At 38.8% G+C, this 26,203-nt stretch overlaps 4 protein-coding genes and 1 long non-coding RNA gene across 19 annotated transcripts; 2 read left to right on the top strand and 3 right to left on the bottom strand.

Annotated features, from left to right (window-relative positions):
* The first annotated feature begins 1,534 nt into the window (after positions 1 to 1,534).
* LOC133741775 (uncharacterized) lies at positions 1,535 to 8,107 on the top strand. Of its 13 annotated transcripts, none has more exons than XR_009862130.1 (11): positions 1,541 to 1,669; positions 1,790 to 1,873; positions 2,651 to 2,759; positions 3,005 to 3,115; positions 3,323 to 3,414; positions 3,582 to 3,671; positions 4,353 to 4,729; positions 4,885 to 4,999; positions 5,586 to 5,693; positions 6,496 to 6,730; positions 7,264 to 8,107. It is a non-coding gene; the product is annotated as an uncharacterized LOC133741775 (long non-coding RNA). The 13 variants fall into 13 exon arrangements; XR_009862127.1 differs by having other exon boundaries at positions 1,790 to 2,006; XR_009862135.1 differs by having other exon boundaries at positions 1,790 to 2,759; positions 4,353 to 4,524; positions 4,646 to 4,729.
* An 822-nt stretch (positions 8,108 to 8,929) lies between these two features.
* Positions 8,930 to 12,579, bottom strand: LOC133742489 (MA3 DOMAIN-CONTAINING TRANSLATION REGULATORY FACTOR 1). 2 transcript variants are annotated; one of them, XM_062170167.1, is made up of 4 exons: positions 12,300 to 12,579; positions 11,597 to 11,821; positions 11,106 to 11,200; positions 8,930 to 10,892 (listed from the first exon to the last, which is right to left on the bottom strand). In XM_062170167.1, exons 2-4 carry the CDS (start codon positions 11,814 to 11,816, stop codon positions 9,093 to 9,095), a joined length of 2,115 nt encoding a protein of 704 aa, XP_062026151.1. In that variant the 5' UTR covers positions 11,817 to 11,821; positions 12,300 to 12,579; the 3' UTR covers positions 8,930 to 9,092. The 2 variants fall into 2 exon arrangements, with proteins under 2 accessions (XP_062026151.1, XP_062026150.1); XM_062170166.1 differs by having other exon boundaries at positions 11,597 to 11,816.
* Positions 12,580 to 13,005: 426 nt separating this feature from the next.
* On the bottom strand, positions 13,006 to 16,769 carry LOC133742488 (pentatricopeptide repeat-containing protein At5g50280, chloroplastic). Its single transcript, XM_062170165.1, has 3 exons — positions 15,770 to 16,769; positions 13,858 to 15,408; positions 13,006 to 13,583 (listed from the first exon to the last, which is right to left on the bottom strand). Exons 1-2 carry the CDS (start codon positions 16,603 to 16,605, stop codon positions 14,088 to 14,090), a joined length of 2,157 nt encoding a protein of 718 aa, XP_062026149.1. The 5' UTR covers positions 16,606 to 16,769; the 3' UTR covers positions 13,006 to 13,583; positions 13,858 to 14,087.
* A 20-nt stretch (positions 16,770 to 16,789) lies between these two features.
* On the top strand, positions 16,790 to 18,138 carry LOC133742491 (uncharacterized). The gene has a single exon (XM_062170170.1). It carries the CDS (start codon positions 16,870 to 16,872, stop codon positions 18,016 to 18,018), a length of 1,149 nt encoding a protein of 382 aa, XP_062026154.1. The 5' UTR covers positions 16,790 to 16,869; the 3' UTR covers positions 18,019 to 18,138.
* A 126-nt stretch (positions 18,139 to 18,264) lies between these two features.
* Positions 18,265 to 23,205, bottom strand: LOC133742490 (probable Ufm1-specific protease). Of its 2 annotated transcripts, XR_009862602.1 has the most exons (14): positions 22,987 to 23,205; positions 22,531 to 22,887; positions 21,945 to 22,213; positions 21,712 to 21,799; positions 21,424 to 21,599; positions 20,787 to 20,877; positions 20,199 to 20,312; positions 20,067 to 20,114; positions 19,887 to 19,963; positions 19,480 to 19,568; positions 19,043 to 19,154; positions 18,856 to 18,958; positions 18,422 to 18,737; positions 18,265 to 18,344 (listed from the first exon to the last, which is right to left on the bottom strand). XR_009862602.1 is itself a non-coding variant. In XM_062170169.1 (13 exons), exons 1-13 carry the CDS (start codon positions 23,162 to 23,164, stop codon positions 18,508 to 18,510), a joined length of 1,932 nt encoding a protein of 643 aa, XP_062026153.1. In that variant the 5' UTR covers positions 23,165 to 23,205; the 3' UTR covers positions 18,265 to 18,507. The 2 variants fall into 2 exon arrangements, 1 of the variants encoding a protein (XP_062026153.1); XM_062170169.1 differs by having other exon boundaries at positions 18,265 to 18,737.
* Between the last annotated feature and the right edge of the window lie 2,998 nt (positions 23,206 to 26,203).

Here is a 26,203-nt window from a genome sequence, read left to right as displayed (position 1 = left end):
AAAGGCTTTAGCCGGATTAAGGACAAGCTAGATGACTTGGCTCTCGACATTCCAACTGCAAGTGAGAAATTCAGCTTCTATGTGGAGAGGGTTGGGTCTTGCCTACTTTTGGTTCATCTGCTGCGGATTGTTCTCACTGACCATAGGCTGCAAATGTATTTTCAATTGCTTCTCTCATATATGTTGTTGCCCATGTTTTGTACTGTTTAAATTGTTGTTTGCACTGTTAAAAAAGGTGGATTTATATTACTATGGTATGGGATATTTAGAATTTTAGATGGTTCTTGCCTACCTTTTCTTCATTTGCTGTTGATGTTTCTCTGCTGACGCAAGGTGTTTGATTGCTTCCCTCATGTATGCTATTGCCTACCTAATGTTTAAATGGTTTTTCATGCACTTCTAAGAAGGCTGATAATTTGTTTCTTTGGGCAAGGGAACTTTAAATTTGTTTTATTCTGATGTTTTCTTTTCTTAGTGGTAAAACCTGAGATTGAGGTTTGCATGATCACATGCCACCTTCATTGTTTTATTCCCATGCCACCTTCATTGTTTTGCTTTTGTATTCTTCTCTATCTCTCAGGCTGTATATCTAATCACTACCTTAAAGTCTTCTCCAATGGTGAGTTTATAGTCTAAATTATAAATTTTTGATTTCCAAAATTTATCTTCAATAAGAGGTGGGTCTATTTTAAAAATTAAATATGGGGTCTAAAGTCTATTAGTTGGTCCTAATTATGGACCTTGGTTTAGAACATGAAGACCAACAGTTGGCTTACATGGATGATTTGTATTAGACTATTGGAGTATATAAATTATAGACATCAAAATTATTAGAGTTGAAGAAATTATGGACCTTACTATTTAGATTAATAATATATTTCAAAGACTTCAAAAATTTAATCATAGACATTGACGATTGGAGATGGCCAAACAGTACCAACATAATGGATCTAAAGAAAAATGCATAATTGGCAAAATTTGCACTCTAAATTTGCAGTAGTACTAGAAATTTGCTTCCTGACCTTGACAAAAAGTGCAATTTACACTCTGTTCGTTATATGTAATTTTTTCATTTCAAATGTGAGGCAAGACACATGAGGGGAAGTATAGTCATTTTATATTGTATTATTATTACTTTCTTTCAGAGTGGAAATATATGGCCTTGCTCCTACCTATTAATCCACACATTCCGCACTTTTATTGAATTACATTATATTTTCCAGATAAGAAGAAAAATTAAACCATAACCGGATTGGTCATTGGTGAATGAAAACATCAAGCTGTTAATTCTTAATTTTTTTTTTCCTTATTGAGATAATAGTGTAATTTATTTAAAAAAAAAAATTTCTGTGTATGCTAATATGTAGGTGGAAGATCATAAATCTTAATTTTTAAAAATTATTTTTGATCTTAATGTATAAATAATAATAATTTTTAATTTTAATTTAAATTGACAATTTTCGCCAAATTTAAATGGTAAATTTTCAAAATAAACTTGGAACTGAAATTTTTTTATTGTCACTTTAAGCGGTGTTTCACAATTAATTAAGCGAGCCAAGAAAAAGAAATGAAAGGCCCCAAGTTTCTCGTTTAAATACGGACGGGTAAGGCTCCCGCTCAAATCGATTTGATCTTGCAGGCTGCCGATCGGAGGATGCAAAACGAATTCGTAAGGCTCTTCCTTCATTCTTCTGAGTTTTGAGTTGAATTTTGAGTTCAAGTTGATGGTGATAGTAGTTTTATTGCGCTGATGTATTCACAAGATCGAGTTGTATCGTTTTGATTTCAGTGTGTGAGCAGAATCTTGATCCTACTAGTGATGGAAGAGGACTTCTTCAGTTTAAGACTGGTTTGATGTCTGTAATTAATTAAGGTCCCAGATTAGTGTCTGATGCTTTTTGAATAGCACCCACACCACTCTCTCTAGCTTCTATGAGTGCAAGATCTCCAATATTGAGTTGAAATGATTTTTATCGAGATGACTAGTGCTGGAACTAATTACTTTGGTAAAGTATCATATATTTTGTTTGATGGGCAAGCATTGAGGATGTTTCATAGTTTAGAATGTGGTGCTTGGATCCGGTTGAAAGATCATGTTTTCTTTTGATGTCAAAACATATTTTTTTGTACAAGTCTGATAGGTTGGAAATGAAATAAACAATTACCGGCCGGGGGGAGTGAATTTTTGTTTTATGTAAATTGTAGCCTCCTTGTTTATAACCTATTGCCTTGACGATTAACTTGACTATGCTGGAATGCAAACCAGAACTAATTGTATGCTATAACGGTGTTTATCTTCGGCCTAATTCATGTCCTGCAGTCTTTACTCTGTTTGAGGGTTAAATTGGTAATCTAAGCTTGTTTTGGGCGACGGTTTTACTTTCTCCTAAGCTGTCTGTCTTTTTCTTGTGTGAATTCTCTCCCTTTTTTAGCAGTAAAGTCTGGAATCTTTTTCAATGATGATTACATAATAGTAATTAACAAAACAAAGAATAGTAAAAGGTTGGAAAAAACGGATCCTATGGGTTTCCTCCAAAATAACTGGTTGTTTCAACTTATAGATTGTGAGGAAGACCTTCCCTTCACTCTTCTGTGGCTGTAATTTGCCTCTTATGTTTTTTCATTCATTTGTTGTTTCTTTGGAGCTCAGCTATATAGAGATGAAAAAGACAATTGCTATCTTGAGGGCATTAGTTGAGGAGTTGGAGTCGCTTAGCAAAGATGCAGATCCTTATGGAGTTGGAAGGCAAATTACAGAGGTACATGCCATTTAGATTAGGCCAACATTTCCTATGAAAATCCCGTTTGCGTCTTCTGGATCCAGTTATTCCCAAATGCATGTTTTTTAGGCTTTACGTTGTCCCAAGTTTGATCACATAACTACACCATTTATTTTTTGTATGGAATACCTTTTCCAGATATTCTGAGCATTATCCTTTAAGCTTCAGTTTGTTAGCTTGCCACATATTAATTAATTGTTTTTTTTTTTTTCTTCGGTTACTAGTTGCGCAGAATTAAAAGCACTGATGCAACATTATCTGGGGAGCTCACAGCCTACAATATCGTCCCACTGGAAGCACCATTACTAACCAATGCAATTGGAGTATTTCCGGAAGTAAGTAGAGCCTAAATTTTAGAGGTCTATCCATTCTTCATGCCTTCCAACAGTTCTGTTGCATGCACTTTGTTTTTGTCTTTGGTTATGAATGATCAAAAAGTACTTTTTATTAGCATTCATAGTATAAATAACTAGTGTACTTTAAATATATGCAAATTGTTTGTTACTATATTTTTAGACATGCTTATTTGGTGATCCTTCCAGGTTAGAGGTGCGATATTGGCAATTAGATATACTGAACAATTCCCTAGGCTGCCAGCTAAGTTTGAGATATCTGGACAATGGGATGCAGATAAGTATGATCTTCTGGATTATGTGTTCAGTTTTCAGTTTTGTGTTTCCCTACATTTTCCTCGAGCCTAGTTATATCTGTGTTAAAATCTTGTCTGATAAATATGACTCTATGCACAGAATTTCAATGTCAAGTTCTGTTCTTATGTATCTGTAATATATAATTTTTCAGAAAGACAATGTAAGGAACCAGAGAGAGAATTTTGTCCTTACAATTGCAAATGCACAATCTCACCTTGGTATACCTGCTCAGGCTGATCCAGTGAGTGCTTCATTGGCCTAACTAGTTGTCCTCCTCCTGTTCATGTGAATGGAAACTATTATTCCTATTTTTTATGCTGATTCATCTTCCTATTTGATTTATATCTAAATTTTTGCAATGGACCTTTCTGCCATAGAAGCACGATTATGAAGTTGCATTTGTTCATTGTCTGAAAATGTTATATTTCTGCAAAAGAAAAGGAAAAAAACAAAATTAATCAAGAGGCTGAGTGAAAAATTTTCCGCCTACGTACAAGGTGTTTACCACTTGTTCTATATTGCTTATGACATAATTATTTCTAAAGAAAGCAATGTTTTAGTTTGGTTCTAGTGCTGTCTTTGCTGTTTTTCTTTTTTTAATTTTATTTAGCTAAAGCAGAGTAGCTCTTTCAAGGTCTTTGTATTCCTTTCTTATAAAAAAAGGTCATTTCAAACCATGAAGCATTGTTGACTTGTTGAGTTTCTGAAGCATGTTACCTTGCTATTTTTATTGAAGTTAATGTTGATAAAATTCAAGTTGTCTTGCTTTGTTGTCTTTGAGTAAAAATTAACCTGTTAGATTTCTTGTTGTGCTTCTAGAAATTTGAAAATTTAATATCAAGCATTTTTGATAGGTACCAAAATAAAAGCACATATGAAGGAAAATATCATTTAACAAGTGGTTCAACTATTTGTGTTGTAGATGCTTAATCCTTTGCAGACCATACAATGGTCTGAAGTGTAAGCTTGGCACTTTGGTAGGTTGCTCCATTGCAACCTGAAGGTCCCAGGTTTGAAGGGGGAGATAGCCTCTCCCAGATGGGGTCAACAGTCTCTAGGCTCTGCAATGGCTGGATTCCCATGCATATTCAGCTGTCTGTGTGAGCTGTGCTTGTTATTCTCTCTTTTGTCTTGTAACATCATGTATGTGATTTTAAGATGTTGCTCATTATTCTTTCTTTGCATGGTTTCATCATGCACTCCTTCTTGGCATAGACAAGGAAATTCTAGCTATGAAGCTCACTGATACGCTATATATTTTTGCATTCCCAGAAAATAGACGAGAAGGCAATCAATGAGGTATTTCTGAAAGTCCTGGATAATTAGATCAAATGGTGCAAATACCTGTGGATCTGGCTTGTATGGAATATGTCATTTCAGTAACCTAATGATTTCCTAAATTAATTGATGCCTAAATGCCTTTGCACCCTGCTAATTGATATGTATTTCCACAGCACAAGCAATTAATCGGGACATAAACTTTTTCTGGTGGCATTGTACTTTCTGATATGGGGTGAGGCTGCAAATGTCCACTTTCTTCCTGAATGCATTTGCTACATGTTTGACCATGTAAGGCTCCGACATTTCTAGTTAACTTTGCTTGCAGTTTGATCTGTTCAGTTCTTTCATAGTAGCTTTAGATATCTGGTTATTTATTTGTCTGCTAAATAGCCTCCTTAACATTTTCTGTTATGGAGACTGAACTGAGCTAACTGCAAACTAGCTCCTTATAATTTTTGATTGTCTACTATACTAACAAATGCCTGGGATCATAAATCCAACTTCATCACAAAATCATTTGTCTGCAACATTGAAGAAATTTAAATATAGGATTTTTGGTTTATATCCAAAGTAATTTTGCAAGTTATAGTGGAATGATCTTTGTACTGAAGATGGTACTCTTAGAAAACTCTATTTTGTCAATATTTAACAACATTTCGCTGTTGAGGATGATATCTACATGATTTGTTTAGATTTTTTACGGCAAGTGGGAAATTGCTGGATACGCATCATGATACCGTTGCTTCTTTACTGTCAATTGTTTGTATTTTTGTGATTGTGCAGAGACTTTTCTGAGAGATATTAGCAGTACATTTATTCAAACTTTTCATATCATTACTCAAGAGATTTAACATCATCACTTATGGTTCTGCAGATGGCGAAGGAGTTAGATGCTATTCCTGCTGCTAGCTGCACAATAGAAAATGATTATGTGTCCTTCCTCAAGCAGATTGTTTATCCTATATATGAAACATTGGCAGCGGTCAGTGTATCTCCATTTTATTTTTAGTGTTTGCACATTTTATGCATCTAGTTGTACTTTCTGTCCAAGTATAAACTAAATTTTCAAGTGTGCCAACTTTATTGGATGCCTTCTCAGTGGTATTGTTTGGTCTGTTACTTACTTGTTTTTTTATATCTTGAACAAGATCACACTTCTCTGAAAAGGTGTGATAAAAGCTTACTAGATCTTGCTTTATTTATTTATATTTTTTTTATGGGTGCGATTCTGGAGATCATAGTGGTGTCATTGCATAAGATTCTACTACACCTTGGTTATCTTAAGTTGACTGGTTCTGGAGATTATATGAATTTATGGCTTCCTGATCAAATCAGCATGATTTTCATTTTCACCCAAAATAAATAAAAGAGAAAGAAGAAACAAGAAAGTAAGTCTTACTTTTTTAGGTTGCTCTTCAAGCCATTGAGGTAACAATTCAATATCTCAACTTCTGTGGTCCTTTGCTGTTGAACATTGCTGGAAATATTAGGAGTGTCTATTTGTGCGGTACCTATAGATCTGAAATGTTGAACGCATGGGTGGTATTTTCGGCATTATGGTATCACTTATTATTGTTAAGTAGTCGCATAGTCTGGCTGATATATACTCCAATGTGGGAAAGGGAGTAAATTAAGGTGGTTGCTTTGTGGGCATTACTAATATGGTGGCTTCTTTCTGATGCTTCTTTCATTTTTGAGAAAGCTATCTTGTCGTGTAGTCTACCTGATGTGTACTCCATTTGATCTTGAGAATAACTTCTGCTTTGCTTTAACCTTGCATGTAGGAAGCTGCTAGAAACAATAACGGGAAAGCTGCGCATTCAGCATGGTGGAATTATGACGACTTAAATGAATACTGTTGCTTTGTTTGCTTGTCATTCAATTATGGATGAACAATGTGATTCCTTCTTTTTGGTGTGTGAAGCATCTGTGGAATATGCAGGTCACCTGCTTGTTTAGTTGAGCTGACCTATGAGGAGGGATTCAGCATTTTTGCTGAAGCCTTAAAAGAGGAAAAGGGTTAGTTGTTTTGATTATTTCTCGCAGAATTAATACACATTGTATTTTTTTATCCATCTAAAGTGTTTCTTGGATTTGAAAGTTCAGATTTTTTGTTTGCTCAAGTGGTGAGGGAGGGTGGGGGATTGGGTTAGGATCAAGCTAGGTCAGGGGTTCAATCTTCCTTTCTGTCGTAAAAAAGTCTTGCGAGTATTTTCGCATAGAGTATGAAACTAGTGCAGTGGACTAAGAGTCATTTGAAACTTTAAAGGGATAGATGACCTCGTCCACTACAGTTTCTTACCTTTGTCTCTTATGGTTTTTAGCCTAGGTTTTAAACTTTTAATAAATAAAATCATTGTTTCTTCTTGAAAATAAAATAAATTTGACTCTCATACCTACGAATTTCAATCTTATTGTTTCTAAAAAATAAATATTATAATCCTACTTCTCTATGATCTCTCCATTCTTTATTCTTTATCCTTCTTTAGATGATAAAAATCTAAAACTTTCACTGTGATGGCTCAATTCGTCTTGATCTTTTTGACATGTAGATCTCTTTTGTTATTGCCTTTAATGATGGGAAGATCAATTCGGTTGCATTGAAAAGTATACTCAGGATTGGGCCAGCATTCGCTATCATGAACTTTGTAAACTCTTTTATTATTTTCATTTTTTTTTTCTGTGTTCCATAGTCTTTGGACTGCTAGTTGCAAGTTACTTGAAATGAAGTCGCAAAAACTCAATTCTGGTTTTGCTTTAATGCATTGGATGATGTGCAGGTAGTTTGGATGTGTTGGTCATGTTTGGGGCTTATACCACAGCCAGAGGCATGGCTATCTCAAGACTTGTAATTAGATTTTTCTGGTTTGGCTTCAGCTCTGTTGCTGTGACATATATTTATCTGTGAGTAATATTTCATTTGCAGAGTTATACCACTTTACCCTAACTACAGTATCAGATGAAAATTTATTTATTATATGAAATATATGCACGAAAGTTCTGCACGAAAGAAATGATAACTCAAATGATCATTCTATTTTCGGATATACAGTTTATGCAGCTTTACGCCTAGTCCTTGCGCTGTTACTCAAATTTGTGGCATGTAGATTGAGGGCAAATCACCTCATGGCCAAATCATTTACTATACCATGTTAAGAGCTAGGACAGCGACTCAAATGAGCATCTTAAGTGACTCATATCTCGTTTGATTAGAGTATAAATCTAGCCGTTCTCAGGGGAGATTGCACATTTGATAAGGATTTTGACTTGGCCGAGGCCATGAAGGAGAACATCACTCTTTATGATTCATCGGAAGAAGAGGCAATTCTTGATTAATGTAGAATTTCGATGAATAATTGATAAATTTATGTAGGATTTATAACTATCTTATATGACCCGAAGTAAAGTAGTTTCTTATAACTCTCTATTTTCTTTGGATCACCAACTTTCAAAGAGCCTTATCTTAGCATGCGACTAATTTTGTGCTAACTAATTATGAATGATTGATTTAAAAAAAATAAAAAAAATACGAACAGGGGGTTCTGTAATTATATTACGAGCTACAAAAAAAAAATGTTATTCGGGCAAAATACAAGAACATATCAAATCACCCTTAACTATTTATCACCAAAGTGAAAAATAACAAAAAAAAAAAAATGTGCATGCTCTCAAGTATAAGAGGTCAAGTTTTAATAAAGGGAAAAGTAAGAGTATCGTACCCAAAGAATTGAGTAACTCTACTCTAAAACTAGATTACTGCAAAAATAAAACTTAAAAAACACATGCAATGATAAAAAAAAAAATTAAAACAAAGAAGAGACAATAAATTTGGAGGTGAATAGAGAAAAATAGAAAAACAAGAGAGCCCAAGCGGGGGCGAGAGCGGGGAGCTCGTTTACACGTGGGAGCGGGGAGAGGACATTCGTTATTTGAAAATCTCCCCATGGGGAATGGAGGCCCTAGGTTGGGGGCGCGGGAATGGAGAAAACATAAGCATTCACGATTGTTCAACCAGAGAAAAAAAAAGAAAAAAAAAAGAGTGGCAGTTTAGAATAAAAACAGCAGCATTCACTACCTCCACAGCAACACGCTTCAGTATTTTACCCGAGAGAGAGAGTACAAAAGCAAAACAAAAACAACCAAGATTTTCATGGGATGGGGATCATGCTAAATCGATCAGATTGTACAACTACCACTAAGAAAAAGGAAGCATCAGAATAAAATCAATCTAAATATCCCATACCCATAATAACTATTGATCCACCTTTTTAAGGGTGTGCAAGAGCAACATTTAAACAGTACAAATATAGAGATGGGCAACAACATACATGAGAGAAGCAATTGAAAATACATGTTCTCCTCAAGAGTTTGCAGCCTATGGTCAGTGACAACCATCCGCGGCAGATGAACCAAAGGTCGGCAAAAGCCAACCCTTCTCTTGTGCGTGCTCCACGTAGAAGCTAAACTTCTCCCTTGCATTTGGAATGTCGAGAGCCAAGTCATCTAGCCCTTCCTTGATCCGGGTGAAGCCTTTGGTCAGCTGGTTGATTGTGATCAGTCCTTCGCTGAAGCACTCCTGAAGCAGATCCAGCATACTGTCATTCTTCTTCTCCATTGCCATAACCAGCGCCTTCTTCACCACCTCATGGTTAAAGAAAGGCATTCCGATATCACGAATGCACTGGCAGGCTTCAGCCACGACACCCCCACTTTCATACTCCTCTAAGAGCTTTGTGATCTTGTCCTTTGCATCCTCCACAATCCAGCCAGTCCCACCTCCCCAACATCTCAGGAGCCTCTCACCAGCATGACGAGCAGAAACCAGTGACTGAGCCATTCGCACAGTCTCAGTTGCGCTGCATTGCGGTGGCAACCTGCTGCCAATTTCTTCCAAATTCAGCGGAGCCAACACATCATCGATCACAGCCCTGGCCAGAAAGAGAGCAAGCTCATTTGAAGCATCCAAGATGTCCAATTCCGTGTCCTCTGCAGATTCCAGAAGCAAGACAAATCCATTAACTATGTCCTCAGTCGAGAAGATCTCAATATGAAGGGCAGAAAGCAGAACAGATGCCATTTCCTTTTCCCGGTTCTTTCTATCCATTGCAAGTGTGATCAGCTTCTTCAAGAATATGGGATTATACTCAGGTACCGCAAGATCTTCAAGGCTTTGAATGAGCTCGGGAATATCATCCGAGAGAAAGTATTCGTGAATTATGGACACAATCTCTTTCTTGTACTGCCTCACCTTTTCATCTCCATCTTGCACCTCACCGTCTTCACCTAAGGATTCCACAAACGAATCATCAAGCCAACCTTCAGATATTGCCTTGGGGACCAGCGACTGGAACAAGGTTTTTGCTGATGGAATGTCAAGAGAAAGGTCATCGAGGCTCTCTGCCAAACGAGAAAAGCCCTTTGCCATCTGACTGGAACTAATAATGCCTTCCTCAGCCGCCTCCTTTAATAGCTTCGTTATTAGTGGTTCAGTTGTCTGAGTCTCCATGCCAATAATCAAAGCTCTTTTCACAACCTCATGATGATAGAACGAAACTCCCAACTCCCTAATGCACCTACAGGCCTCAAGAGTGTCTCCACTTTCCACATATTCTCTCAACAAATCAGAAATCTTTTTCTTCACCTCTTCAACAGTTATGTGAGTGCTACCGCCCCACCTCCTCTCCACAAGTTCTGCATGGTGTGGAGCTGAAAGATAGCTCTTCTCTGCAGTCTGAATTACCTGAACTCCCTTGGACGATTCAGGGAGTGCTTTCTTTGCCCTTGTTAGGAAGGCTGGAGGAAGGATGTCATCAACCACTGCACGAGCAAGAAACAAGGCAAGAATGTCTACTGCATCCAGTATGTCCACTGCAAGGTCATCAGCAGAATCAAGAAGTATATAAAATCCATCTTGAATCTGCGCAGGACTGATGACATCAGCATACAAAGCTGAGAGCAAAACTGAGGCCATCTCTTTCTCCTTATCATGCCTGTCCATTGCCATGGAAACAAGGCGCTTAATGAAGTAAGGATGATACTGACTTGAGCTTAGTTCTCTGAGGTCAGATGCTGCCTGTCCCACATCATCAGTGCTGAAGTATTCCTCAATGATGGAAGCGACAGTTTTCTTGTATTCATCCAACGGATCCGCTACAGTTGCCCCAACAAGTTGGTATGGTTCCTATTGAGACAACGGGAGCCGTAGATTATTACATAATAAGAGGTGACATAATACTAAAGACCTAATATAACATAAAATCAAAACGCATATAAAAACACACAAAAGAGTAATGTCCTGGTAACAAGGAAGATAATGAAAACAAGAAATTTCCACTACCTAATCAGAATAGTAAATAAAAAATTGCAGGGAAATAGTGTCATAAAAAAACAGTACCTCCCCACTGTCATAGTTAGGGTCATTACGATCAATATGGGATTCACCATCAGTATCAAGCAGCTTTCCCCAGGTGCCCTTGCCACCTCCTCCTTCTGCATCATACAGAGAAAAGAGAGATTAATCCCAAGAAAGATAGAACGGAACAATCATTTGACTAAAACAATAAATTTGATTGATCCGCAACAGAATTTCTTAAGAGCAGGTGGAGGACTATAGTATAGTAGAATGGCTAAAGCAGTCCCAGGACATATGTAGGTAACCATGATTGCATAGAAATCAATGTTCAAACATAGGTCCATAGGACAATATCAATTGGAGACAATAATCTTAAGAGACACAGTAAAAGCAGTGCTAAGCAAAACACAACACACCATTGCATGCAAAATAATCTTCAATCAAAAGCCATCTAGTATAAAATACCAATCCTTTCAAAATTACCCAAGGTAGTTTAAATTCAACACCATTCAAGCAAGTGCCACTGAACTTACCCTTTTTAACCCGCACAATCTTCCCTGAGTGTGTCCGACGCACATGCCTCACAGCTATCCCAGCAGTTGGAGCCTTACCACCAGCAGGGGCTTTTACATGATGTTCAGACAGGAAAGATGTAGGGGACTTTGGCGACGATGACAGAACCTCCACATTTTGGCAGGCAACTTTTAATGTTTCCCTCTGCTCATTCGTCAAAAATCCCTCACTTGATGCCATCTACACTAAAAGAAAATCACATAATAAGTTATACTACACTCTTAAATCCCAAAGTGCATCTCAAACAGCTACGCAAATATTCAATCAGTGAAATAATAATAATAATAATAATAATAATAATAAAGCTAATCAAGGCATTAGTCTTCGCTTATATATGCTCTAATATCATCAATAGCACAAGAAAAATTACTTTCAATTCAGGAAAATTAACCATTCTAACTCTCCACTGCTCCTCCGTTAATCAAAAGTCCAAAAAAGAATACAGCTGATGAGAAATAAACCTCCTAATATTTACTACAAAGCGAATCCACTACAAGCTGTTTGGCTACTAAAAAACTACACGAAATCGGAGCGAAGCACATGTAGTCATATTTCCACAATGAGAGACCAAACGCATCGTTTTGAATCACTATTTTCTGAGCAAGCAAACAGCTAATACTACAATAAACGTAACGTAACCAAACAAGTACAGAGAAAGTGTACCTATATCGGTGAGAATCGCAAGAATGCTGAATCCGAAACCAGAATCCGTTTCTTCTGTGCTTGGCCCGGATCTCGAGCCAAGACAGGAGAGTGATTTGGCTATCCAAATCGGAGCTCCGGGAAGTCCAGCGGCGCCGAAGAGTAGCAGCGACGAGAATAACGGCGGCGAATCGATCGGAATAGATCAGGCGGAAAGGTCCGGTTGGGATGGATCCGAATCTGTGTGAGTGTCTCAATCGGTTTAAGAGAGAGAGAGGAGAAATGGATGAGAATGAAATTGAGGGAAAGGGTTTTATAGGGAGGCTACGGTTACTGGGTGACACGTCATCGGTGGTGGTTTTGGGTCCACGTGGCTTTGACGCTAAAGCCAGGACACCCTCTCCCCTCTATTTTGCTGCCACCCGGTTCCGCTCTATAGCCGGTTTAGGGTTTTGCGTTGGGCGGTTTTACCAAATCACCCCTCTTTTTGTCCTTATGTCCTAACTCGATCCAAAAACAAATCCAAAAGATTTTTGTTAAAGGAATCTTTAATCTCTATCTAGGTTTAAGCATTGAAGTGATTAATTAATGCCTATAGTAATTATGCTCTTATTGATGGTTATGTAATGTGAGTGGCAAAGAATTGGTGTAGAGGCATCAATTGATGGAAAATTATTATATGGTCCCGGACACAAATATCTTGCGTTGATCCCAAATAAGGCAAGGATAAAAGAAATTTAATACGCCGATATATCTTAGGTTGTTCCCGAATAAGGCAACGACAAAAGAAATTCACCCTAGTAATTACATCATCATATTTCACTCACATACTTGAGAAAACCCAACAAATATGGGTATTTGGGTCAGCTGTGTGGCAACACCACGTATGATCTCACAGTAGTAGTAAGCAAGGTAAGGAGTATGGAATGAACTTGCTTTAGCTTTAGCCATGATTTGCATCGTTCAATCAGACGGACTAAAGGAGAAAGCTGAACTTTCATTAAACTGAAAACTATAACGAGCCTTTGGGTAAGAATGATGAAGATTGTGTACATCCTGTGCCTCCAATGATGACGCTCTATAAAGCATTCACCAGATATAAATGCGCAGGAAAGTCTCCTTGAACAAGCAGACAGAGATGAATTCCCAAGCATTTCCTAGTTTTGGAATGATGGTGTCTGGTTGGTGTTACAGATTACCAGCCACAGGGTTTAAGTTGGTCATTTTATCCTCTTGAAGATTCTGAAGAGGGTCAGGATTTATCAGCCAACCCAAGCAAAGAGGTGGTGTTGGAGTAGAAATCACCTGCCAGGAAGAACAAGAAAATATGTAAGCGAACTAATCCTCTATCATTGCCAGACCGCTGACTCGAAGTTACACACAGGAAAAGATTGGTTGAAATTGTGACAAAGTTCTGAAAAATGCAAAAGCAAGAAGCTCGTATATCTAGCTACACACTCCAGCAACAAGACTTGCTAACCATGATATTTTTACTTAACGAGTGAAGGTTATCGTAAGGGACTGAGGAAGCAAAAGAAAAATTCATTTTACAACAACATACGAACAGATGCAAGCTTACCTAGTTGCTTCAATGGAGACTGGCATGCATCAGCTGTAGCCATTATTCTTGTTCTGGCAAAGAATCATACAAAATTTGTACAGACTACAGACTTTCACCACAATAAAATCAGGCTTTTTTCCAAGGTCACTACTAAGACTGTGTCCTGAAATGCAACATCTATCTCATAAACATTCTGAAAGTTTGAAGGCCAGAAAATGATGAGCCGGGGATAGGTCTCAAGCCAGAATTTAGTTGTTGGTATTGTTAACTGCATTATCTGCTCTCACATAACGCTTCTTCTTGTTCTTCCAGAACTCATCTTTCTTTCCCTTCTTCTTAATTTTCAACATACCCATCTTGCTATTAATTATACCCAGAATAGCACTCTTATCCTTCTTGTTCTTTCTTGCAAGTTTTACATCCAAAATTGCCCTAAGCTTCTCATAAGACCTGGCATCTGGCACTTGACCACTTTTTACCATCTTCTTGTGATAGAAAAATGCTCTTGAGAAATCACGCACGCGGATGTAGGCATAGATCATAGTTGAGTAAGTTACAGAGTCAGGTTTTAAATTGAGAACTTCCATCTCTTTCAACAGCTGTGGCAACTTTGAGTGTTGCCCTCCACGTGCATATGCATTCATCAGCATATTATATGTCATCACTGTTGGCTGCAAACCGATATTGCCAAATTCAGAAACCACATCTCTTGCTTCAAGATAATGACCTTGCTTGGCAAATCCATCAAGAAGAGTGTTGAATGTCACCTTAGTCCCTTGAACCTTCTCTTTGATCATCAATTTCCAAATTCTCATCAACATCTCAGTGTCGCCAGCACGCCTAAATGCATCCAGCAAAGCAGTATATGTTTCTATGGAGGGTTTTAATCCTTCCCTTTGCATGTTCTCAAATGCGATGTAAGCTTTCTCATGCCAGCCACTGACTGAATATGCATGGATAAGAGCTGTATACGAATGTGAAGTGGGACTAATACCAACTTTCTTCATCCTCAGAAATGCATCTGCAGCCATGTCACTCATATTCTTCTGCCTCCCATACGCACTAACAAGACATGTATAGGATTTGACATTTGGCTCCAATCCCATATCCTGCATTTCTACCAAAAGCTTCTCAACAATCTCAGGCTGCATTCTTCTACTGTATGCATCCATCAGAATATTAAAGGTGGGAGAAGTGGGTTTAATCCCCTTTGATTTCATCTCAGCAAAAAGACCTTCAGCTTCTTCAACTTGGTTAGAATTACAAAACGCGTTCATTAAAGTATTATACACAATGGCGTTCGATGAGATCCCTTTCTTCTCCATTTCAATTTGAATGATAAGGGCTTCACTCTTCAGCCCCTCATCACAGAACGATTTTATAAGAGCACCCAAAACTTCCTGACTCCAATTGACACCTTTCCTGTTCATTTTTTCAAAGAAGTCCCATGCATCTTTTGCACTGCGACCAATTTTCCTCATGATAGTAATCATTATCGAACACGTCACATGATCCGGAAGGGTATTATTTGCTTCCATCGTCTCATATACCTTCCAAGCATCTTCATACCTGAAATAAGTCAGTACGTATGAGCAATAAATTCTAGCAAGTTGTCTTATCATTTGCAAGCATTGCCTATCCGAGTGGCATCAGTAGCTACAGGTTTGCCAACACGTTGTTTCTTCCAGCTAACAGTAAACAGGTCATATGAACACGATTTTACACTACGCAAGTAACATTGCTTTGGATTTACATAAAGCCATACACAAAACTGATGATCCAAACTTCAGTAATTCATTACATAACAACATTACCATGTTTACTTTACTCATACCATCCAATTACTAGATATTACTACAAATTGAGCAAAAACAAAAAAAATCCGAAACTAGTGAAAAGCAAATAAGAGCACAGTAAGGGAATGACATACCTTTTAGAGCACATGAGGCCAGAAATTGCAGCATTATAAACATGAACATCCCTGAACTCCTTCTTGGCTGGTAAGTTGTTAAACAGAACCACCAGCTTTTCTCCCATTCCAGCTCTCCCCAAAATAGGAAACAAAACTGAACAAGCCCTAGGAGTAACCAGAGAAGGCTCCTGCAAACCCATCCACTCAAAGAAATACAAGCAACCCAATAACAATCCCTCCTCACCCATCAACTCCAAAACCTCCACACACTCCTTCTCCCCAACCTTCCCTTCAAAACCTACCAATTCCTCTCCCAGTGTCATATTCTGCCGCAAGTTCCTAGCTTTCTGCAAAATCTGTCCAACAATTCCATCTGATAATGGATTAGAATCAGAATCCACCGCACCCAGTTGTTGTTTTTGTACTTCCAGCACTGGGTCGATGCCGGAATCGGTTTCGGAATCGTCTAAATCGTCAGCTAAGTGCCAAGAAGAGCGGCGGTTCTTTTGCAGAGAGAGCTTGCCTTCTCGCTGTGGGTCTTGGGTTGAAGTCCGAGACTTGAAGAATCTGACGATTGGGTCATCTGGGTCCTCTTCTTCTTCTTCAGCTTCATCTTCAACTTCAACTTCAACTTCATGGTCCTCCCCTGCTTCTTCTTCGTCTTGGAGAAATGGAAGGAAAATGGAGGCTGAGGAGCTGGAAGTGGGAGTAGGAGGAGCTGAGTAGAGAGAGAAACGTCTTAGGGTTTTGGAGAGCACAAAGAGGCAGGGTTTTGGGAAATGGTGGGTTGAGGAGTGACTGTGAATTAAGGGAAGCGGGAGAGGAGGACGGAGCTGTTGGCGAAGGAGAGCCATGGTCTTTGGTTTTTGGATAGCTTTGCCGCTACTATGAGTACTAGTAGTAGTAGTCCTTCAAAACGGTGCGTTTCGGTTGTGAAAAAATGGACTGCTTAGACTTGGGCCTAAAAGTTGTGGATTGGGCTATGGATAACGTAGAAACCCAAACCTTGTCGTGAAGGATTAAAACAATTAGCTATAAATACGAAAATAGGAAGAAAATTACGATGAACCCTAGTCGTCTCTCAATCTGAAACAAAATCTCAGCTGCTTTGAATTTCGATGTCACGCTCCAATCTGAAACGCTCCTTCGAAGACGACGACATGGCCGGAAAGCCTCCGCCGGCGAAGAAGGTTAGGTTTCCGAAGGGGAAGAAGGTGAAGCCGGAAGACGAACAAGCCAGAGTCGGTGGCGGTGGCGATGCGATCGGTCCGACGCCGCAGACGGATCCTAGCCTCGCCGCGAAAGAGCGGGCGAAGCGCCGCAGCAGCCAAATCTCCGAGCTCTGCAAGGACGACGACGCCTCCGCTGCTGAGGTCAGTTACCGGGGACTGGACTACGAGAAATTCGTCGAGGACGGCGTTCAGTTTGAGCCGTTTAACTTGGAGAAGGAGAGAGAAGAAGGCTATTTTGATGCGGATGGGAATTTTGTGGAGTATGTGGAGAAGAATCAAGTGAAGGATGCTTGGCTTGATAGCATCACCAAAGCTGTTGATCCAGAAACGACGAAGAAATTCGCTGAGAAAAACGGTGGTGGTGGTGAAGGTGATGATGAAGTTGGTGAGGATTTGAGTTCCGATGAGATTGGGAAGATTAAGAGGCGGATTGCGGATGTGCTGGAGCCTGAGGAGACTGTGTTGCAGGCTCTGAGGAGGCTGAAGGGGAACAAGAAGGAGAAGATGTCGGCGGAGACGAAGGCGGTGTTTGATCAGTTGACTGAGGATGCTATGGTGTTGATGATGAAGAATGGGGAGAACAATGTGTATGATGAGGAGAAGGAGGTTTTCGAGAGGGAGGCGCAGGGGTATGAGAGTTTGGCTAAGGCGAGAATGGGGGGAGGGAAGTCGATATTGGAGGAGCTCGAAACTGATGCTGGGACGTCGAATTCGATTGCGTCCATTGGTGGTGGTGGTGTGGCTGATGATGATGCATTCGATATGTTTGGGGATGATGATGATGAGCCTGCAGTTGTGGCGAATGCTGCTGCGCCGGGTTTGGAGAATAATGGTGGAGGATTGGGGAATGATTATGTGTTTGATGATGCTTCTGGGTACTATTATAGTCACAGCTTGGGGTACTATTATGATCCAACTACAGGGTTGTATTGCTCAGCTGCTTCGGGGTTGTGGTACTCGTACAATGAGGAGACTGGGGCATATGATGAAGTCGCACACCAGGCACCTGAGGCTGCCGCCGCTGCTGTGAATTGAGAAGGGAACAGCCATAGATACTTAATGCTTCATGAGTTTTGTGCAAAGTTTGTAATGAGTTCAATACTGATGTCAGTTCTATTTTCAAATGACATTAGAGCATCTCTGTAGTCTTGATCATAGTGTTGTCTTCTAGTTAAAATCACTCTTTAACAGGTCTCAGATTTCCATGAAAATAGAACTGTGGGGTGGGGTAAAGACTCATTTATTTGGACCCAAAAGATAGCATCAGTAAAACTATGGCGATGAACAAGTACCCAGCTGTAATCACGGTCCAAATTACAGAATGAATTCCAATATACCGGCACTGAATACATTCACTTAACCTAATGTTCGTAACTAGCTATAAACTGCCTTCAAATTATGAATTCCAATATACCGGCACTGAATACATTCACTTAACCTAATGTTCGTAACTAGCTATAAACTGCCTTCAAATTTGAAAGTCATTCCTGGTACAGCTGTGTGATTCTGAAGATATTTTGCAGTTCAAACCATATCAGGCCTCTGTGGAAGCAGAAGATTGTAGAACTTATCATGCAAAAAGAAACTCTTTCCCTTGCTATCAACAGCCTTTTTCCACCCACACCATCCACCGTTTACTATTTTCTTGTGTTCATCGTTGCCTGTATAGTGAGGATCAAGTATAAGAAACGCACAGTCTCCGCTTGCGTCATTGTAATCAACTCCCAAGAGGGTATATGCAAGAACTCCACCACCTGCAGTCATAAATCAAACTATTATAACTCTTTTCACTTCTGTTGTTTCTTTAAAGCTTTTGACAAAATCTGTAAGAAAGTGTCAACTTCATGGGAAAAGAGGAATTATATTCCATACCAATCATAATAGGTGTTCCTTGATTCTCAAAGTGCAAAGCCAGCTCTCGACATTTTTCGGGAAGCTCAGCTCCAGATCTAAAATTCATGACTTTGCAACTAACCTGTTCAATATCAAAATTGATCGTTTTAAGCTTGTGTGCATTTGACTTCAGAAATTATCAGTAAGCCTCATTGATCATACTTACTCCCAAAAGCTTGTCCAGAACAAAGCTCAACTCAATGGCACCAATCCATTCACGTGACCCAATGAAAGAAGGATCCTTATCGCCAATCTCTACAAGTGACTGTTGTATTTCCCTAAAATCAACTTGCTTGTTAAATTAGATCGTATAACATTGATAGTTGCACCCAAAAATGGAAGAGAGTAAGAATAAAGCGTTGACAGGTCAAACAAGGATCTTTGTAACATTGTGAATGTCTTCTTGGATCCACAAAACAGCAAGTAACAGATTCAAAACTGTAATAACCTCAACTATTTACAAAACCAAACTTTGAAAACCGGGTAACTGAGTCACGAGGATATTGAATATCTAATAATATCTGAGGAGAAGGGATTCAAAAAAAGAACCAAATAATTTAAAACCAAACACTAGAATAAATTTTAAAGACCCGCATTTCATACCTATGCAAGGGAACATCTATAGATGTATAGTGTTGGAGTCTGAACCATGAAATGATCGTTTGAAGAGAACGGTAAGCACAACCCCAGCCCTAGAAAATGAAAGAAAATGACACTTACGAGAACTGCAGCTGCAAATAATCATCTATAGAAACACACACTTATATCTCACAACTCTCCATGAGAAAAAAGAGAAGTTGACATAAACATAAGTAGAAATTAAGAGATGGTCCTCTAGAGATACTTGACCATTCGAACAAGAAGAAGGCGCCAGAATCCAATGAGGGAAACTAAATTTTAATTTCATCAGAAGAGGGATGGAAATAACTTGTTTGACAGCTTTGATCTATTCATTACGAAGTTCAAAATAAGTAGCCGCTTAACTTGTGGTAAATGAGATTGTTCATTACCGAGTCATTAAATCCATCTTGTAGATAATGGTAGTACTCATAAGAGCCTTGCACCAGAGACACACTGCCCCCTGAAACTGCATTAAGCCAAGATGGTTGCAACTATAATTCCACTAAGAGAAAGCGGGAAAAGCAATTTAAAAGATATTAAAAAAGAAGAAAACAGGAGCATCCACCAACCTCCACTGCTTGGAATCCCAATGTGTACATCTTTAAGCAAAGTAGTACCTGATAAGACATGGGCCCACATAATTTACTACCAGGAAAGAAAAATTTCTTTCAGGAATGAAAGACATGAACCAATGTAGTTACCTTTTCGTGTTGGGTCGCTCCTTACGCCAGAGAAATCCAGAGCATTAGCAATTCTTAAAAGCGGACGATCACAAGGTAAACCCAGCCTTAAGTGTAGGGATTTCCTAACTTCAACTGCAGAAAGCAAAGAGAAGATTAAAAATGGACTAATCCTAACATGATTTTCCAAAATTATTTAGCACAAGCTCCCTCTCTGAAATTCAAAGTTAAAAATAATAACCTTAACAGTGAAAAGGATTCACCTTTCAATTCAGCAATAAGGTCAAACATTTTGGGAATCAGGTTAGCACAGATATTAGTTGAAGGAAAGAAGCAGGAACTAGAATAGATATTTATTGTTTCCTACTCACACTAGCCCATATCCTTGCTTTTCTATAAATCTCTAATTCAAATCTCGCTCCCCAAATAAAGTTTAGTTACAGAATTATAATCAAACTATTCGCATAGGGGTCTAGAAACCTGACACAAATGCAATGAAGACATCAGGAGAGGAGCAACTTCAAATTATTCTAGCATTTCAGATTTATGAAGTTCCTTTTCAATAAAGAAATTATGCCCAAAAAAAAAAAGTTCACTACAACTGCCTACCTTGCTTCATCTCTGTTTCGCCATAGTTGAGTTCATAAATAACAGTAACCGGATGCAGAAAACCAGGAGGATTAAAGTGATAGGGATGTAGCTGCAAACACAAAACAAAGTAGTTACATGAAGAATTTCAATAAGAGATCTAGAGAAATATAAGAACAGTAGTTGGAGTAACAATAACCTTATTTGACATCAAAAGATGGTCAGTATGTTTGATTGTCCAGATAATCATGAATCAGTTTACAAGCTTTTTTATTTAACATTTCTTTGAATTGGCATAAGATACTCAAGGGAGGTCCTACATAGAGTTTCTAGGTTGAGGCATTCTAATGTGAGCACATATGTGCTAGTCCTGTAACGAAATGAATAAGCTTTAGCACTGGTGAGAAGGGTAATATATGTTAATGCCAATAACAGCAGTTCTTTGGATGTATGTGGAAGGGGTAAGGAAAAAGAGGCATTCAATGGAAAATGTTGAAGAAGACCTGAACTACAAAGTGTGAATGCTAAGGGGTTTTTGTGTTTTACAATTAGGCCACAGAATATCCTTATGTATCACAGATTCACAATATCAGGCAGCATGCACATGGTTATAATATCGAGATAACATCCAATATCATAGCAGATGGGTTTCCCTTACCTGAGGACGTTGCTCTAAGAGGTTGGGCAGGACAGTCTTTCCTACTCTATTTAACTGATCAACTAACCCTGGGATGACTAACTTTGAAACTGCATGCACCAGTGAGAGACCTTTGGCTGCATAACAGAGCACTTCTAGCTTGAAATCTACAACCAAAATTCTAACTTCTTCCAGAGCTGAAACCATACATTTAGATTTCATTAACATAGTAGAGGTAAACTTCCACAATGAAAGCTTCATTTTAGAAGAATATATATACAACCATTTAATCATGATTGTAATCAATACCTGGAAAATATTCTGCTACAGGTGCAGTAGATTTTTGAGATTTCTCTGAACTATTGAGCAGAATATTTACTTGGATTCTATCTGCATGCTAAGCAGGAAAAAGTTTTCAAAAATTGGACTTCAATATCAACTTCTATGCTAAAAGAAGACAAAAATGAATTATTTAAATAAATTTCCAAAGATCTAATATAAGCTAAGTACATGCCCCAGCGAATCTCTTACACTTCTCTTACCTCAGCAGAATACTCGCGGGAGTCTTTTTTACTCTCCAAACAAAAATGAGAACATGGCAAGAACTTAGCATCAGAATCATGGCCACTTTCACCCAAAAGTTTGACATTTGAGAGATCCATGTCAAAATCCAAATCTCCACCACGAATGATGACAGGCTGAGGTACTTCAGATGAAGTTTTGCTTAGAGTTTCTACCAGGTATGCAGCCTTTGGGTCTTTGAACTTGGAAACAACTGCTTCAATTGCACGCTGCAAGATCCGTTCGGAATCTGATATAATCATAAACGAGAATTGAACATTCATATAAGTTCTGATGCATCACAGTGATCTATGCATCTAAAAATAAGAGTGAACAGTTCCAAATTGCAAATATGAAAGTAGAAATGAACAAAACGAGTTCCAGATCATAGTTTCGTTGGCTAACACTCGAAAAAGCCTCAACTTTCCAGCATTTTGTTCATCAATTAAATTAACTGTACAAATAGACTGTGTGCATCTACCTCTTAAACATACTAACCATCCGAAAAAGCCATAGTAATCAAACTTTCAATGAAAATTAGCAAATTGCATAATGTAAACAACTTACCAGAAGGCTTGTTTACTGGATAGTAAATCGGCAGCTTCAAAGGAAGCTCACATCGAATCAAACAACCCCTCTCCCAAACAAACTTCTCAGGATCATCTTCATACACCACATCAACACACTCAAAGCTCCTAGAACTCTCCGATTTCGACACGAAAAACCGAATGCCTCCACCTTTAGACTCTGCAACAGCTCCAATTACTTCCTGCTCATCCAATTTCTCACTTCCACCACACACAAGCTTTCCTAACCTTCTCGCCGCAGCAATAGCCTCGCCGGCGTGCTTCTCTTCGTCGGAATTGGCCACAACTAAAGCTCCGATGACGTGAAATCCTTTTAACAGTAACGTCCGAAGCTCTTCTGCTCAGATTAACGAAGCTAATCAAAAATTTGACATGAAGAGACTGAAGTAATTGAAATTTTGTTTCGAATTCTCGAAGAAAAAGAAAAACACGGTACCTGATTCTCTGGTGTAGTCTGGAGATGAGGAGGAGGAATCGGTGTGGATGCATTTTAGTGTGGAGACGACGGTGAGTGGCGGGAAGAATGGGGATCCGATCAGCCATTGGAGGCCAGCTGGTTCGTTCTTGCAGAGGAGAAGCTTAGGACATGGAACTCGAACGCTTGCCTTCTCCATTTTTTTTTATTTTTTTTTCTGAGAATGAACTGTTAAATGTAGTAGGCGTGCGAATATTGTTTTTCAAAAATAGTATATATATATATAGAAAGCCGTTCGAGAGCGGACGTCCGCAACCTAGAAAAAGTGCGGACGTCGCTCCTCCGGCCTCGATCGAGCGGCGACGGCGCGGCGCGGCTTGCCGGAGGGACGCTGGGGGTCGTGCGGAGGGGTCTGCGGTACGGTGGAGTCGCCGGCGACGGTTCTGCGGTGCTGCACAGAACCTGCAACTGTAGGTGAGGTGACTGCCCAGAAACCGGCAAGCCCGACCTCCTCCGACCTCGAATGCCGCCCAGAAGAGGTCTGGGACGCCTCCGGCCTCCCTCCAGCCAGCCCCGCGCCGCCGCCGCCGCCGCCGCCGCCGCCTGGAAGCCGTTGCTGCATCGACGTCCGCACTTTAGCGAAAGTGCTGACGTCCGCTCCTGATCGGGCCTCTATATATATATATATATATCCTATTTAAAGCGAGGCCTTGTTCTGAAATTAAAGTGCGCTTTTTTTTCGGTCGCATATCCACATCTTAACCGTTCAATTTTTAGGACTAATGTATAGATCATCTATGCAAAATTTCAGCTAAATTGATGGCCGTTAAGGCATTGATAACTGTCTTAAAGCTAGTACGGTTCAGGTTGGACAAATTCAATCCGTCCAATGGTTTAAGCGAGTTAGATATCTTAAAGATCATCAATTTGGCGGAAATTTTACAGATTTGATCTAATACATTAATACCTAAAAACTGAATGGTCGAGATGTGGATATGAGACCAAAAAATGACCCTAAACTCTAACCTCACACTTTAATTTCAGAGCGAGGTCTCGCTCTGGATAAATATTATATATATATTTTACGGAACGAATATACGATGTTCTATCTCTCGGTTGTCAATTCTCAATTCAACATGTGACTAGTTTGCTTGACTTTGTCTCCATCAAACTTACTTACTTTCATTATGGGTAGGTCGTGATTATATTACAAAGCAGATTGAATCCTATACGAATCTATATAAATTCCAATAATGTTCCACCAAAAATATTCAAAGAATTTTTTTTTTCTTTTGAAAAAAGGTTGATCGAGTTCGTCCCATACTTGGAGAAATCGCTATGGTGTCTCGGAAGCATGTCCATAAACAACATAATCCGATAGCACACAAATTGGCGCTGCAAGCTTTGACTATATATGGTGCAAGCTATGTACTATCAAGAAGTAGGGCCTCCTTGGCTAATGAGATTATTGGTGAGAGAGTAATTCTTGTTGGGAGTTTTCCCATGTTGATGTACTTCATTGAGTTAAATAAATTTCAGTTTCTAATCAAACAAAAAAAAAGGTTTAAAGAGTATTGATGAAAGTACGGGCAATGCCTAGATGAAAGTAAGTATGGAGATTGTTACGATTGTGATGGGTTTGAAAAAAGTTTAAACGAAAAATATGTAAGAGTAGAAATCTTCTGAAATTCCTAATTCAAGACTGTTTCTACTCACATTTCAAGAAAGTGAGCATCAATTTATTACCACATGAATACAGTAACGGCTTTACGAATCAAGGTAAGGAAAATGCTGTATTCAAGATCATATTTTTCTTATCAAAGTTTATATCAAATTATCTATGACGTTGAGATTGTGGCTAGGTCATGTCCTGTTTTGTTTGAAGGAGTTTGAGAAGGACGTTGTCACGCCTCGAATTTTAAATAAAGAAATTCAAATCCGAAACGCGAGAACAAACAATCACAAGAAGACTCTTAGAAAAATTTTCATTTAAACTAAGCAACAAACAAACTGAACTCACAATGTCAATACTGACTCGTTCTTTAGAGTCACATATTACACTACAATAGTTTACAAATTAAACTAAATATCAATTCAACGTGTAACCACTCTCACCAACTCACTACACAGCGGAAGACTACAAGTATGAGCGTCATTCTACACCCACGTGACGGAAAGTCCACCTCAACTTCGATAACGATCACCCGATATTTTAACCTGCACAATAAACCCTACACCATAGAATAGTGCACCGGGATTGAACAAAACAAACCCGGTAAGCCTTTCAGCCCGTATGAGTAAACTCAAATAAAGTGACTCACGTCACGCATGCTTATAATTTCTCAGCTCGTGAGATAATTAAAGCAACAATATTTAATTCCACAAAATACATGCTTTCACCATCTTAGCCTAACAAAACAATATACAATCATCACAACAAAAACGTCAAGTTCATATCATATCATATCATCACAATGACAAATCACACTCACTTCCTCTCAATATAAAGCATTTGTCAAAACGATGACCTCACAACTCATTTCTCAATCACTACATATCACAACCCACAACTGTACCCACAATAAGAATTAAGCAAAATCAGTAATCTCTGCATAGAAACTTAGTTTAGGAGATCACATGAAAACAAACAAAAGAAATCATATAAATCTCTGCATAGAGTTTAGTTCAGGAATTTACATTAAAACAAACAATACAAAAAGTGGTAATCCCTGCATATAACTTAGTTCAGGAGATTACATTAAAACAAACAATTCAAAAGACAGTAATCCCTGCATATGACTTAGTTCAGGAGATTACAATTAAATCAACAATAGAATTCATAGAAATCCAAATCTCACGTAAACACAAACGAAAAACCCCAAAAACCTTCCCTGAACTACGACAGACTCGAGCTCAACTGAATCGTAACCTATCACCTCTGCCGAGGTTCAACCTTACGACCAAACTTCAGACCCTTCGGTCCTCAGAATAGAAATCCAGGTTACCACTGTAACCTTCAAACTTCAGACCCTTTCGGTTCTCAGAATAGAAATCCAGGTTACCACTGTAACCTTCAAACTTCAGACCTTTCGGTCCTCCTTCAAACTTCAGACCTTTCGGTCCTCAGAATAGAAATCCAGGTTACCACTGTAACCTTCAAACTTCGGACCACTTGGCCCTCAGAACAAAACCTTTTAAGGAAATCTCACACGACTCACAATGTCACATCACATTTTCA

Source organism: Rosa rugosa, chromosome 4, assembly GCF_958449725.1.
Source record: "Rosa rugosa chromosome 4, drRosRugo1.1, whole genome shotgun sequence".
Lineage (NCBI taxonomy): Eukaryota > Viridiplantae > Streptophyta > Magnoliopsida > Rosales > Rosaceae > Rosa > Rosa rugosa.
This window is presented reverse-complemented; position numbering and strand designations above follow the sequence as displayed.